At 37.8% G+C, this 15680-nt stretch overlaps 2 protein-coding genes across 2 annotated transcripts in view; one reads left to right on the forward strand and one right to left on the reverse strand.

Moving 5' to 3' along the window:
* The window catches only part of LOC127577969 (intraflagellar transport-associated protein-like), a 41117-nt gene extending 30147 nt beyond the window's left edge, over nucleotides 1–10970 (reverse strand). Inside the window, exon 1 of the mRNA XM_052029677.1 lies at nucleotides 10683–10970. Coding sequence (XP_051885637.1) covers nucleotides 10683–10970 — 288 coding nt within the window. The remainder of the gene's footprint in view (nucleotides 1–10682) is intronic.
* A 3150-nt stretch (nucleotides 10971–14120) lies between these two features.
* On the forward strand, nucleotides 14121–15680 carry rag2 (recombination activating gene 2). Its single transcript, XM_052029390.1, has one exon. The coding sequence runs from the start codon at nucleotides 14121–14123 to the stop codon at nucleotides 15678–15680; it is 1560 nt and encodes a 519-aa protein (XP_051885350.1).

Raw genomic sequence — 15680 nt, forward strand, 5'->3', positions numbered from 1 at the left:
GTATAAATATGTATCATTTCTTTAGAATTGCATGGTACTATCAATGTAATATCAGCAATGTTACTTGAACTTTTGATCTTCTAACTCAAAGGCAACTAGTGAACCAAGGCAAACATCAGTTTTGTATGATTACGCACAAGAATGCTGCATATTGCACTTCGCTCACTAAAGTGCAATTAGATCAATAGCAAATTACATCAGTGAACTACACTGAGACCATGGCATGCAACAGGCCAGGACCTAACTGACCCAATAACATCTGCTACTCTCGTCCACTTATTTTATTGCTTCTTCAAGATTATTCAAGCATGATTCTCCATTTTGAAGTCTGTGCTGGTTACTCTTATTATAATTTTGGAAACAGATTATGGTCATCAACGTTACTTTTTCCAAGTAGCATACACTAAATTCCAATCAACATTTCCATCTCTGTTATCTCCCTCACTGCAAAACACAATGATAAGCCTGCTCTGTAGGCTTTTAAGGGCTTTTCCAAGTTTCTTGGTGATGCCCAGAACTACCCATAAACTGAAACTAAATAAGTGATTGATGTTTTTAAACCTAAATAACCCACATGCTTTTTTTGCCCCATATCATTTTATCCTGCCACTTCTAAGAATCTATGTATATGTCATAAAGGTCTCTAACATTTATGGTTTTTAAAATCATGCTACAACATTGAACCATCTTCTTATATCATCTTCCCATTTCTCTACACTCTCTGCCATATTTCTATCCATTTCACTATTTTGTCAATGTCATCCTAAAGTTTCCACTTTCTTCAAGAAATTTTAAATCAAAAAATATGTGGCCAAGTTTTGTAACTTTTGCTATAGTCAACACAAAGTCACTTAAAACAATAATGCATCATCCAGTACATACAAAACGGACCACTAAAGAACACCATTGCAAATTATCTCCCTTTCTGAAAAACATCCATCTGCCTTCAAGCTTTGCTTCCTGTCACTAAGCTAATTGTGTCTACATAGCTAATTTTTCCCTATAATGCCATAATAATAAATCAACTTTGTGCTACTGTATCAACCAATGATCTGGGTTTTTCTAAATAGTGTCTGCAGCCCGAACTCACTGTCTGCTTTCTTCATTACACAAAACGTACCTTCACTGCATCTGGAAAGCCAAATCCCCTGGTCCCGGACTGAGCAGTGAAGCCCACAGTGATGAACGGGCCTCAAACGACCTAATGGAATGATATTGGAGTACCAGAACAACCCTGGTCAGAAAGCTCCTTCGGAACCCTTGCACACAGATCTGTCAACTGTCAAGGATGCCAAGATTTTCAATGGCTTCAAATATCACTGGAATTCAGAAATTATTTTAACTATTTCCAAAAAAAACTTTATTCCTTCCTTTCTTTCTTACAGCCCTAAAATCCCCATTCAAATGAACAGACTTACAGATCCTGTACCCGATCTAGGCTGGGCATGATCCAAATGCAGATTTCCCCATCAATTGATTTCATGGGAGTCTAACAGCAGAGTGCAGCCAGGAAATAGCCTTCAGAGTCTGGCCAGCAAGTTTGCAAATTCAAGGATTGTATTTGAGTTTGAACTGCTGACAAAAAACAGCGAAATCAAGGTCAATATCTTCCCTACCACCGACAACATTTTTTAAAATCTATTTTACAAATGGCATGACCACTTTGTCACCTTGATAAATATCAAGGTAATTTTAATTTGGATCTTCACTTACTATGACACTCTAAGTTTTACACCTCAGAACTCTGCCTTTTTATTTGATCAGTCTTATGTATCAATTCCTTACCAGTGGATTGCAATCAACATGAGCACGTTGTTAAAAAATACAGGTCATGTTCAACCAAATTCATTAATAGCATGTGCATCATTACTTTTTCATCAAATTCTGGCACAGTGAATACAAAGCCGTGGCCAATCTCCTTTCGTTAATTGATACCTTCCTCTGCTTGCTTAACCACCTTTCTCTTAAAAACTATACTGCTCTCTGTTATGAACTAATGCTAATGATTGTTATTACAGAAGGTAAAAGCAGCATTAAGTCAAATCAGCACATCACCATTTTAGCAAGTGGTTTCCAGCAGGGATATATTTCTAGCCCTTTTTGTCCCTTAGCCTATGGTGATCCTTTGGATTATTCTGGGAACAAAATATTTCTTACAATGAACTTATCTCACATTGTAACATACACTTGAACAGCAATCATATTACCTTTAATATATAAGGACTTCATTTGTGATAGAAATAATATTAAAAACCTAATAAAGCAATTATAAGCAACAAGCATACTAAATAAAATCTCTGGAAAGGGGCTTAGTAAGTGATAAATTAAAGAGATCATAGAGCTTCTCTTTATTCTGTGGTTTGAACTGATGAAACATAGGCATCTGTCAACTCCTTTTCTTGGAAAAAGTTTTACACAGTGACAACCACAATAAGATGAAATGTTTGGCAAAGTACAATACACAGAAGGTGGGGTGATTAGAAAAAAGTCAGTGCATGTTCTTTACATTAATAATATCACAGAATAGTAAATATTCTATTCCTCAACCTAGTGATTAGTTCACAAATATTGTATAGTACAAACCAGGAGATTTAAAATTGTATTTCTTCATTTTTTGTAGGTACATTTGAGGTAATTCACAGAAGCAAGTTCTGTGTGGTGCAATGTCAAATTCTTCGCTACAGCAGTAGGCAGTTCTGATACTTTCTGCAAACCCAGAGTGGATTAGAAACTCTAGCCTGTAAGGACAGTATACAAGCCACCAGATCAAACTAGGTATGTTCATTTTTAAATGAGCTAGAGAAACAACATTCTACTAAAAAAAATCATTTTGAATAATTGTAAGACATCGTAAGGAAAAAAGGTAAGCAATTTAAATTATCTTTGCTTTTGTCTCTTTTTTAAAATCTTTGAATCCTAGGCAGAAAGATTTTAGACAACTATGTTGTGCCAGTTCACTTCCCTACTTTCTCTCTTTCCATACTTGTACATTTTCACCTGCTTCAAATGTTTATCAAGTTTTCTGTAAAGTTTGCAATATCCTGTGTCACAGATATTTCCCATGCTTAAAAACTGCATGTTTCAGCAACCCTTTCCTGAAACAATTTCTTCCAACCTTTGTCCTCACTCTCCAAACAGTTTTGAATTGATCACTCATACTGATGTAGCAGTCTGTAGAAGTACAGCCCAACTTCCCTCCCCAAAAAGCCAATGGGCTCAAGCCCAGGATGCTCAGCACAAGCCTAACCTATGGTTGAACCCTATACCTGAAAATCAAGCACTAAACATTTGCAGAACTGAGAGGCTGGTTAGAGCTTGAAAGAAAAAATTATCTTGCTGCAACACCTTTCGACTATTCCACATAATCCCTTGAATCTCATAAAATCTTCAGTGAGGTGGAGTTTTGAAAGAAGTCCTTATGTCATGCTTCTTCAAACATCTCTCCATTGGTTCGGCAATGATAGCAGTCAGAGGAAATTGTGATAGGAGTTCTGCCTCTGTCCTTACTCACATGCTCCTCCTCTATTATGCTAGTCTACTTTTTTTTAAATATACAGGATTCTCAAAAAAGCACAACAAGCTGCAATGTAGGGTGAAGATCCCAGAAATATTCTGCCCTATTTTCTTTCATTAAGCAGCAAGCACCAATTCATCATCTTTTCCTTAGAAAGGAAATATAAGATTCGGGGGGGGGGCGGGGGAGGTGGGAACCGCTAAGTTGTTTCCCTTCAAGGGGAATCTAGAATTAGGGGGCACAGCCTCAGGGTAACGAACACCCTTGAAATGAAGCTGAATTTCTTCTGAACAGTTGAAAGCTTTTGGAATTTTCTACTTCAAAGAGCTGTAAATGCTGAGTTATTAAATGCATTCAAAGCTTGTGACAGATGCGTATTTAGCCACATGGAAAAAAACAGCAATGGGGAAAGTCAGACAGGAAGGCGGAGTTGAGGCCAGAAAGCAGATTAGCCATGATGTTATGGAATGGCTGAGCAAGAATGAGGGGCCCATACAGCCTTCTCCCACTCCTGTTTTATATTTTCTCATCCAATTACTTCATAATTTGAAGAATCCATATTACATCTCAATGCTTCATTTCATGCAAATGGTAATTTTGGAACTGCTGTACAGGAGGGTCATTTTTATTTCTATTATAATTAACCACAGTGCAACTGTTAACTAAGGGCTGATAGACTTATCACAGTACTACAAAAGCCAGAAACAATGGTGGGTACAGAGTAGTGATTCCAACAGTAAAAACAGAGCAAGGTCTAATTATAAGTGTTTCACTCACCCATCATTCCTTCTTCAGAATTTCGCCCGTTGCTACCTGAACATATTAAAATTGGACCTGAACATATTAAAACTGGATGCACCTGTAATACCAACCATGAGGAAAAGATTTTTGCTAAACATATTAAAAATTATTACTCCACATTTTTGTCGGTTAAAATATGGCCTCAATTTTTAAGGATTATAACAGCAAAACTGTCAGCATCTGACATCATTACATGCATAACAGAGGAACTTCGGGATTGCCAAAAATCATGTACAAATGTGGAAATCCCAAAGGATCATCAGTAATTCATTACTGGGAAGTTGACTGTGCTCCAATACTGGATTCCTCTTGAAGTTCAACATGCAAAAATGTCTTAAAGACAGTCAGGATGTTTTAAAAGATTTGAATTTGAAAGTTCTGGCTAAGTCTGGGGGTGTGACATACCAGCTGTTTGCCTTAAATATTAAATTTGTGGGCAGAGCTTGCCCCACATGATGCTGATGACACAGAAGACCCTTAAACATTTAGGCCCTCAGTGTCGTAAATCCTCCCAGCAGTTTCCTCAAGCTAATGCTGGGAGGATCATCCAAGTTAAGTTTGTTACAAATACTACTGAGATCTGTAGCAAGCCAGCTGTAGTTGCTGTAAAATACAACACCGACAGACCATTTTGGAAGGAGGTGGGGGAAGTATTTTGCAAAAACCATTTTAAATTAGCAGAGAGATTTGGCTTTGGTCATAACCAAGAAAATGGTGCACAATTTGTTCCATACTGTGCAACTAACCTTTCAGTTCAAGTAATTCTTAATTTGCAATAATCACAAACCATAGCACAAGTAAGCAGCATTTTTTTTCCTATAAAACGTATTTCCTGACCTTTTCAGCAGCAGTAGCTTGGAACAGAGTACATTGCTGAAATTTGCTTTATTACCAAAAATAAGTATTATAAGGCTTTTCTGTCCTCCATCTTTGAGTAAGCAGAATTAAGATCACTGAAAATAAAAAAACTTTCAAAATATGCCTTCTATTTAATGAGGCTGCTAAACCAGAGTCAGCATTGAAGGGAGCAGAACTACTGTTGTGGGTGACACCTGAACTGGGCAAATTGAGTATTAAACCAGTGTAAACGTTCATGGCCATAATTCACTTTTAAAAGTCATCAGTTGTGTTGTGCTGATTTAGCTAATTCTTCACAGTTTGTACTGGTGTTATAGGCATAAACACACAGAACTTCAACACCCAATGTTTAAGACTCAATGTTAAATCTCATTCTGAATTAAGACTAAGACAGTTGCACAAAGGGAATTTGTTTTGGAGGAATTCATAACTCTACAGGAGATAACAAGTGCTAATAATGAACAAAATTAAATATTAGTTATACAGTAATGTATACATAAACGTATTCAATATCTTACACATTTGAAACACACCACGTCATTGAAGCATCTGCTGTGCACCACCATTTGCTCTCATCAAGGAAGTGCTCGGTATCATCTGCGCCAGCTGTAAATGCTCTCAGAAACATCCTCCATTGACTGTATACTACCTATTTACCAAGTGTTCTGCAACTTCGAATTCTGCAAGCAATTCCAGTCTCTTCAATTCTTTGCACTGTACAGGTAATATTATTTCAGTATTATGCTCGTATTAAAGGCAAGCATACATTATCGTCACGGTGGTTGTTCTAATTAACAGCTGTCTTGCACGTAAAATAGATTTACAGTACTTAATGCAGAACAAATATTTTCAAGGAACCTAATTCTTGTTGACTTATTTGTTACAACCGTTTGAGGTTTAGAAAAGGTGCTAAGTGATGCCAAGTAATTTAAATTAACAGCCTGTCTCTTTAAGGTTAACTGACTACAATAAAGAAAAATACTAATTAATTATATCCATTAATTTTAAGGTTAAATGACATTGCTAATGTTATATTGTACATCTGCAAAGGTATAAACTGAAAAGAAAATTAGACAATTCAAATAATTATCACGTGTTGTGGAGAAGTAATTTCCTTTGCAGGCAATTAAAGTTGAATATTATAGTAACAGTATGTATTCAGTATATCTACATCTAAAGACAATGAAGGTCTACATGTTAAAAATATAATAGGTTATAATAATAACAAAGTGCAAATGGACCGGTAGTAGTTTTATTGTAAGAAAGTGCAGAATGAAAGTCCCAATTGTCATCTTATTGATAAAAAGCTGATGGTAACTTGAAATACATTTAGTAAAGATGAAACAGACAAAAGGTAAAAGAAAAGAACTAAATGCATTTCGGCAAGGCTTTTCACATTCCTTTTATTAAGTCCAAAAGTTATTTACACCTGGAGTATTACTTGGGCAATGCAGTCATTGCTCATTGAAACATAGAAATTAACAAATCAGAAATGGGCTCAATATGTCCAGGCCAGCCAAAAAAGGTTAATTACTTCAATCTCAGCTTCCAGTTCAGTCTGTAATCTTACTTCTTGTGGCTGTAGGTATACATTTTTTAAGTGTTCTTCCAGGTATTTTTTTTAATGTAATTGAAGTTTTTGTCATCACAATTCTTTGGATGGAAAAACCTTTCTCCAATTCATTTCTAATCCTTTGCCCAATTACTTTAAATCTATGTCCCCTGGCTGAACCGTCTGCGCAAAGAAATTGACCTTCTTACCCTGTCGAACCCTCTCTTAATTTTGTACAGATCAATTATACAAAGAATGGTCAAACAAACAGGATACATTGGGCTAATGGACAACTTGAACATTAATCTGCATCTAAATCGAGGCAAAACAAAGACATCTAGCAAGAATAGAGAGGTCATGCCCAAAACTTACATTGGTTTATATCACAACCACAGTTACGACTAACTAGCAGTTGATTTTCTGTAAGGAAAAAACAAAGACCCTGAAAGATTTCTTATAAAAAGTAACCAAACTCTCTGTAAGTAGAAACCAAATTAGATATAAATTTAAGTAAAGACTATTCTAAGCATAAATAATGTTAAGATTAAATGTTAATGTCAAATTCTATTTTCACATCAAAATAAGCATTACAATTTAACCGGGTGAAAATGATATTAAATTTGCCTCATTTATCAATAACCATAAAAATGAGGAAAAACAATTTCACTGGTTCTTTGATTATCAATATAGTGCTACTTTGTTCAAATTTGACGTTAAAAAATAACAAATAGATACAATTAGGACTGAAGGCCCCATCCAAAACCACAGGACAAAATGCTGACTGAAATTTAAATAAAAATAATATCTTTATGCTGCAGTAATTTCTCATTGTTGACTCCAGAGCAAGTCTCAATTTGGCATAATAAGATATCAGGTGTCACTTGTTACAGACTCAGTGAAAGTCCCTTTAAGATAGAGAGTGTGTGTGTATGTGTGTGTGGGGCGTGCTTACGTCAATAGAAGATAAAGGACGTAATGACGTTGTTGAAGAAGTTAGAAGAAGAAAGAGAGAGAGAGAAGGGAGAGAGACACCAGCCTGCTTGTTTTCTCTATCGATGGATGAGAAACAATAACTGTGTTTGCCACTGAAATCCATGTATGGAAGTTGGAAGTAATCCGGTGGAGTTCACTTTGTTGCTGACCTGTAGAAGGAAACAGGTATTTGTATGTGGACGACCACGGTTCGGATGCTTTTCGGGGTGAGGAAGTCACTACCGAGTAAACACTGAAGTGTCGTTTGGGTTCCATCGTGGAACATTTGGATTTCGTATGTACTCTCTCTATGTTTTTCTACATCTACATCTTATCTTCAGACAACGGTGGTTGTTGAAGAAGCCCTTGCTCATGTTTCACCTTATGGCTTGCGGAACTGAACTTTAAGAACCATTCCGGAACTGGGAGTTTTGGACTTTGTCACACACACACACGAAGAGTTTAGTTTTGGGGTTAACGTTCGAGGTTTAACATTTTTGAATTCTAACATACTACCATTTTTACTTTTATTTTACGTATTACCATAAGTAGTGATTAATAAAATAGTTTTTAACGCTGAATCATGCTCAGTGTGTTTCTTTTGTTCTCGTTCAGCCTCTATCTTTAACTGGGTTTGTTCTCGTTCAGCTTCTATCTTTAACTGGGTTTGCTCTCGTTCAGCTTCTATCTTTGCCAGCTGCACCTGTGCCTCAGAAATTGCTATTTCACTGCCAGGAAACTGTTTTAACACTTCCTTCTCAAACACCTTCTTTTCCACATAATGGCCAGCTATCAGTCTCTGAATATCTGCCTTTCTCATAGACTGCTTTACTTCTGTAAGGTTTAGCCTTGTAGCAATCTTTATCAAATCATCCTTTTTCGCCACCTCCAATCCCTTTTGGGTTGGTGACTCCAAAAATGCCTTAATATCCATTGCTGCTGGTTTCCACACACACAAGCCAATTAAAAAGAATTTATCAGACCTCCCTCAAAAATCTTTGGATTGAATCCCGAACAAATCTTGTCAATCTGGGGTACAATCCCAGACGACACTCGTTAACCTTGGGAACTATCCCGGACGAGCCCCCAATTTTGTCACAAACCAGCAACAAAAGAAACACACTGAGCATGATTCAGCGTTAAAAACTATTTTATTAATCACTACTTATGGTAATACGTAAAATAAAAGTAAAAATGGTAGTATGTTAGAATTCAAAAATGTTAAACCTCGAACGTTAACCCCAAAACTAAACTCTTCGTGTGTGTGTGTGACAAAGTCCAAAACTCCCAGTTCCGGAATGGTTCTTAAAGTTCAGTTCCGCAAGCCATAAGGTGAAACATGAGCAAGGGCTTCTTCAACAACCACCGTTGTCTGAAGATAAGATGTAGATGTAGAAAAACATAGAGAGAGTACATACGAAATCCAAATGTTCCACGATGGAACCCAAACGACACTTCAGTGTTTACTCGGTAGTGACTTCCTCACCCCGAAAAGCATCCGAACCGTGGTCGTCCACATACAAATACCTGTTTCCTTCTACAGGTCAGCAACAAAGTGAACTCCACCGGATTACTTCCAACTTCCATACATGGATTTCAGTGGCAAACACAGTTATTGTTTCTCATCCATCGATAGAGAAAACAAGCAGGCTGGTGTCTCTCTCCCTTCTCTCTCTCTCTTTCTTCTTCTAACTTCTTCAACAACGTCATTACGTCCTTTATCTTCTATTGACGTAAGCACGCCCCACACACACATACACACACACTCTCTATCTTAAAGGGACTTTCACTGAGTCTGTAACACACTGAACAGAATTACTTTGAAGGCACTGCATATCAACTTCATTGAACACAAGAATCATGTAAAAAAAATTGTAAATTCTGCTTTAACAGCATAAAGTTAACTGTGAAACTAAAATTAGCAATATGCATTGTGATATAACTCTGCTTAAGTATTCATGTTTGATTTAAGGTTAGAACTATTTTAATATCACATAAATCTAGTGCCAATATTGAGGGGGCAACATTGAATGCTTTTGCTTCCAATGCACTAAACAACTATTGGATATTATATGTAAATACTGAATGAAAAACATTAATTTCCACTACTTTCTGTCCCAACTTCAAATTACTGAAGGATTTATAAGCAGAAAGTAAACAAAATTGCTCAAAGGTCAGTAACAGCTGAAAGTGGAACATATAAGTGATTCAGCCAGCTGGATCCTACAAATCCAAATATTAAAACTGAGAGGGCAACATTGAGGTTCCAGCCCAGACCACGTGCTCAAGTGTCAGGTGAGGCACTTGAACTCACCACCCTGATTCAGAAAGGACCATGCCGCAGCTCAACCAAGACAGGGGCCTAATAAAAAGACACACACAGAAAAGCCATATTGCCAATCTCATTAAAACTCCTGCAGGCTTCTCATTATTGACTTTTACAAAGTACATCTATTCAACTAAAATCTTTCAGCATTTCAGGCTTTCTAACAGTCCTTTTTTTAAAACCATGTAAATAAACAAACATTGTTTTGAGGTAATAGTAATGTCTTTTAAAGCTGTCAAAATCCTCATTGTACTTCTGTCATTGATTTTTCCATTACTCTAAGCACTTTCAAAATATTAAGGAATCCGTCGTTTTTTGTGCAAATATATGAAAAGTAGTGCGTTTGGTTGTAATCACACTTCATCCTCCCCTCTGCAGAGCACAGTGCGGTTAAACTAGCAGAGTGCGACCGATACATGCTGTGGGTCAGTGTGCATGGGTTGGGGTGGACGAGGAGACGCGAGGTTAGGCAGCATCACAGGCGCAAGTCGCTCAACCTTTGCAGACTTAACATTGACGAGAAGTTGGCCCGCGTCAGAAAATCAACCAAACTAAATTGCGTTCCTAGAGTGAATCAAACGGTCAATCTTAAGCATTCAAAACTGCTTAAACAGTGCCGACCAACGTCAGCGCCGCCACTCTAACCAAGTTTTACTCACTCGTCCGATAATCACGGCGTCCCTTTCCTGCCCCGTGGCCCTGGCAACGCCAAATCGTGGCGCAGTGCCCGCTGGGAGATGTAGTCTATTCTCCCCCGCCCTCCCCACTGAAGCAACAGAGCAGAAACTGCAAGTCCCATCAGGTATCGTGGTCCTTCCTTTCGTTAGAAATGGGTCCGCCAAGAAAAATACACCATCAGGCTTAGTTCCAGAAGCAAATGTGTGGAAGAGAAGGAAACTTGAGGTGTCATTTTGAGTCCATGTGACATTATTTGTATCCAAAACCATTTGTAAAAATACTCTATAGAGACTAAATGAAAAATGAGAACAGAAAGCCCTGGAAGTCGTCCTGAAACGCTCTCCAGAAATGTCATCTGGCCTACCGAGTATTTCCAGTATTGTTTGCTTTCTCAGATTTCCAAATTCCAGTACCTGCAGTATTTGTAAAAGGAGTAACAGAAAAGTGAAGTTAAAAATAACAACGGAAAATACTGGAAATGATCACCAGGTCTTGTTTTTCCACGAATGAAGGGAGAAACAAAATTAACATTTCGAATTGATATTTGTAATAACTAGAAAAAAAGATATAAATGGCATCAGCTTTAAGCAACTAATGAAGGTGAGAAAAATGAAGAGGAGGGTGGAAGGAACAAAAGGAAGGGCCTGTGATGGGGAAGGTAGGAGAGATGAATCATTTAAATAGGATTACAGAGCATAGCCACCTATCTACACCATCAGCCACCACTTGTCCCATCTGTGAATGAGTCTGCAGTTCCAAAATAGGCCTCATTAACCACTTCAGAACCATAAATCAGAGTGGAAATAAATCACCCTCAATCCTAAGGGACAATCTAAGAAGAAGGTAGCGTTTTGCTGGAAATGGCAGTGTTGTTACATGGTAATCTGTTGAAAGTGAAGCAACCTGCAATGGATGTGAAACTATAGTGGCTCTAGGTAGGAGAAGAAGCAGTGAAAACAGAAACATAGGAAATTATAATTGGCGTAAGTGGGGATCCTGTCCATCATGTTGAATGGAATCCTCAGCTGAGGGATAAGGAAATCATATAGAAAGCATGGAAAATTATGTCATCAGAATACATGCATTAGAGAAGGAAAACCTAGAAAAATGAACTAGGGAGCTTTCAAGTAGCAGATCAAGAGCAAATATTGCCCTTGTAGCTACAGGAAAGAGTACATACTAATCAACTACCTTTTCAGAGACATGCAGATAGAGAACTTGAGGAAGGGAAGAAAAGAGATGGAACTGAATCATGTGAACATGACAAAAAGGCACAACTTGAGCAAAGTCGATAAAATTTTCCAATTCAGGACAATATTAGTAAAAAAACATGAATGGAGTCATCTACGATTCAAAAAGTTCTGTAAGGGAGGAAACTTAAAAAAGATTAAAACTAAGCATGTTCCACTTTCCCAGGAAAAGACAAGTATAACTGGACTATATTGGTAATAAAACAGGATGGAATGTTCTGAGTTCATGAACAGTGATATGTAAATATAAGTTTTTCCTTTCTTAAAGGTGGAGAAAGAGATAGCCAGAGAGATAGAGAGATGAGTAGGAATTTTAGAGCCTAGGGCCCAGAGAAGAGAGCATTGACACTGCAGAGAAGGATGCAAATATCCTCAAAGATGGAGGAGTATGAAATCAGAAACTCAGTTCAGGGTGAAATAGGAAAATGAAACTAGGAAAACTGGATTCAGCCCTAGAGAGGGAGGTAGAATCAGCTGGCCAGGAATGGAGTTTGTAGTAGGAAATAAAGACAATAGTTTTGGTTTTCCCACTGTTTATCCGGTCACAATTATAGCTAATAGAATCGGATGTCAGACAAGCAGGCTGACAACGCAGAGCATGGGTTGAGCCAGATGCTGGAGAGGTAAACCTGCATCATCAGCAAAATTGCCATCAAGGGTAGCATATTGAAGAAGAGCAGAGGATCCTAAATGGATCCTCAAGGGACCTCAGAAACTGAGGTGAAGGCAAGAATGGAACCTTTCTTGTAGATTGGATAGTTAACAGTGGAAAGAAGGGAAGGTAATCCATCTCATTTAGGCTAGGATGGAAAGTCATTGAAGGAGAATGGTACAGTTCCATGACAGAAACTGCAAAATAACCCTAAAGGATGACAGAGTACTGGGATCACAGTCTTTTTCTTCCATCATACGTTGATTAGTTGCACAATGTTAAAACTGATATGTCCAGGTTTTGAAGCTAGGTTCTGCCTTCAGGTATTGGCTGGTGGATGTTTAAATGTTCATATTAGGTTTAAATACAAAAAAAAACTCATAACCAACCGTCAGAGGCCAAAAGAACTGATACCAACAGTGCCCTGGTAAGGTTTGAGTAAAATGGGTGCAGTCATAGAAAATGTCATTTGTGATGTTAATTGTGAAATTGTCAACTATGGCATGCTAAACTTGATTGAAGCGATATTAAGGTTGCTAAGTGAGGCATTTGTAAGGCAACAGCATATTCAAGAACTTTGAAGAGAAAAGGGCTGCAGATGTTAAAGTAAAACCAATCTGAATTTATGGATTTTCCAAAGTTTAGACAATTTTTAATACAAACAAGCTGATTTTACTTTTCACATAAGTAGGTGACAAATGGGTCTAGAAATTTACTGGTGCCCTGCCAGCTTTTCAGTCCCAAGCAGACAATAAATATGCAGCTCCTCCTGGCTCCAGATTAAGACCATGAGATAGTTCTGGATTAAGGCCAGACACCAATTAACTTTTCCTTCCAGAAAATTTCTTCCTGATTTACCATCCTGCAATCAATTCTCCTTTCTCTTGATCAAACCAACCTCAGTTCTTTTTACTCCTCTCCCAGGACTTGCCTAAGGGCTGCTTCCTGTAATGCCTGGGAATGCCGAGCAATGATCTCTACGTAACAGCCCCTTCTCCCTGTTCCAGCCTTCGTTGCGACCATGAATTCTAGGCCATTATCTCCAGCTGATGGACTTTCAAATCATACTGGGCTCTAAAGATTGAAAATTCCTTTATATCTTTTCCCAGTGATGTTCCAAAAAAAGAATAATACACAAAAACAGAAAAAAATATCCTGAGCTAGAATTCCAAAGGTCTGGAGTTGGCTGAATGAAGATTTATTGAAACTGAATTGTTGTAACAATGTGGTATGCAATGACTATTTGTTAAAAAGTCAATTTGTATGATGCTTTCATGAATTAACATGAAGAAAGCATGAACCCCAAATAATTCAATTTTAAAATATGTGTTAGTAATTATTGGCTTATTATTAAAATGATAGCCAAAGAGCAGTATCCGTACACATAATTTTGTAGCATAGTCAGTTCTGCGTCATCACAGTCTTGATAATTAATATGCCTTCATTTTCTTTTCATTTCTAACATGATTTTACATTTAGTTTCTCTTCAAAGGTCCAGCCATCTATCTACTGCAGCAATGTCCCTGGAAATGGTTTCAGAGAACAGCAGTACTAACCTTATACACCCAGGATTCTCCTTACTGAATTTTCATAGTGAAGTCTTTCTTTTTGGACAGAAAGGCTGGCCTAAGAGATCCTGCAGCACAGGTGTTTTCCTTCTTCATCTCAAGGGTCACCAGCTGAAACTTAAACCTGTTTCATTTTCATCTAAATCATGCTATCTCCCACCATTGCGTCGGCCTGCAATAACTCATTACTCAGATCCATCAGAAACAGGAAGCCTTTTTTATTTAATTCACGGTGGGAGAACTCCAAATAATGAACTGCCTAATTCACTCTACATCATGATGGTTTATGACAATGCTGCCAAAAAGAGAACATCTCTTCATTGCACTGAAAAGAATCTAAAAGGAGATGTTCCCAAAGGAAGATATGGCCACACCATCAATGTGATTCAGAACAAGGGACAAACTATATGTGTCTTGTTTGGTGGTAGGTCTTACCAACCTCCTGGACAAAGAACTACAGAAAACTGGAACAGCTTAGTGGATTGTTTGCCTGAGGTTTTCCTGATTGATATGAATACTGGCCATTGCACATCCCACGTGCTTCCAGAAGTAGAAGAAGGCTTTTCATTCCATGTTGCCATTTCAAAAATTGACACCATCTACATATTAGGTGGTCATTCCATTAAAAACAATAATCGTCCTGCAAGATTGCTTAGTCTAAAAGTAGATCTTTCAGACATCCAGCCAAGTGTGAAATGTACAATACTGCAAGAAGGTATCTCTGTATCAAGTGCAATCATGACCCAAGCTGGCAAGGATGAATTCATCATTGTTGGTGGTTATGAATCTGAGAGCCAGAAGCGAATGATTTGTAACACCGTCATTTTGGAGGATGATAACATTCAGATTTTGGAAAAAGAACCCCCAGCATGGACTAATGATATCATAGCAAGCAAAACCTGGTTTGGCAGTGACATGGGAAGTAGTGCAGTGTTAATAGGAATTCCTGGAGAAACAAAACAGGATTCACCAGATGCAAACTACTTCTATATCGCAAATTTTGGACAGCCAAAAGAAGAAAGCCAAGTGTCTGCTAGCCAGGAGTCCTTTATTGATCCTGAGGAATGCAGCACATTTGAAGATTCAGAAGAATTTCACTTTGAAGTGGAAGCAGATCCCTCTGATGATGTGGAAAACTTGGATGATGCTGATGAAGAAGGATACTGGATTAAATGCAGTGCCACCTGCAGTGTGAATATTAAGATCTGGGTGCCTTATTACTCCACAGAATTCAATAAACCTGCAATGATCTTCTGCTCGAATGCAGGTGATGATGGACACTGGGTACATGCTCAGTGCATGAATCTCACAGAAACGCAGCTAATTCAGTTTTCTCAGGAGAACATAAAGTACTTTTGCAATGAACATTATATTGACAGGGGAATTAAAACTCCACACAAGATAAAGCAGATAAAGCGAACACCAATAAAATCCCCACGTAAGAAGTCACCAGCAACACTGAAAAGGACACCAATGAAGAAGAGCTTTCTGAAGAGACTGTTTGATTGA

The sequence above is a fragment of the Pristis pectinata genome, chromosome 14 (genome assembly GCF_009764475.1).
Source record: "Pristis pectinata isolate sPriPec2 chromosome 14, sPriPec2.1.pri, whole genome shotgun sequence".
Classification (NCBI taxonomy): domain Eukaryota; kingdom Metazoa; phylum Chordata; class Chondrichthyes; order Rhinopristiformes; family Pristidae; genus Pristis; species Pristis pectinata.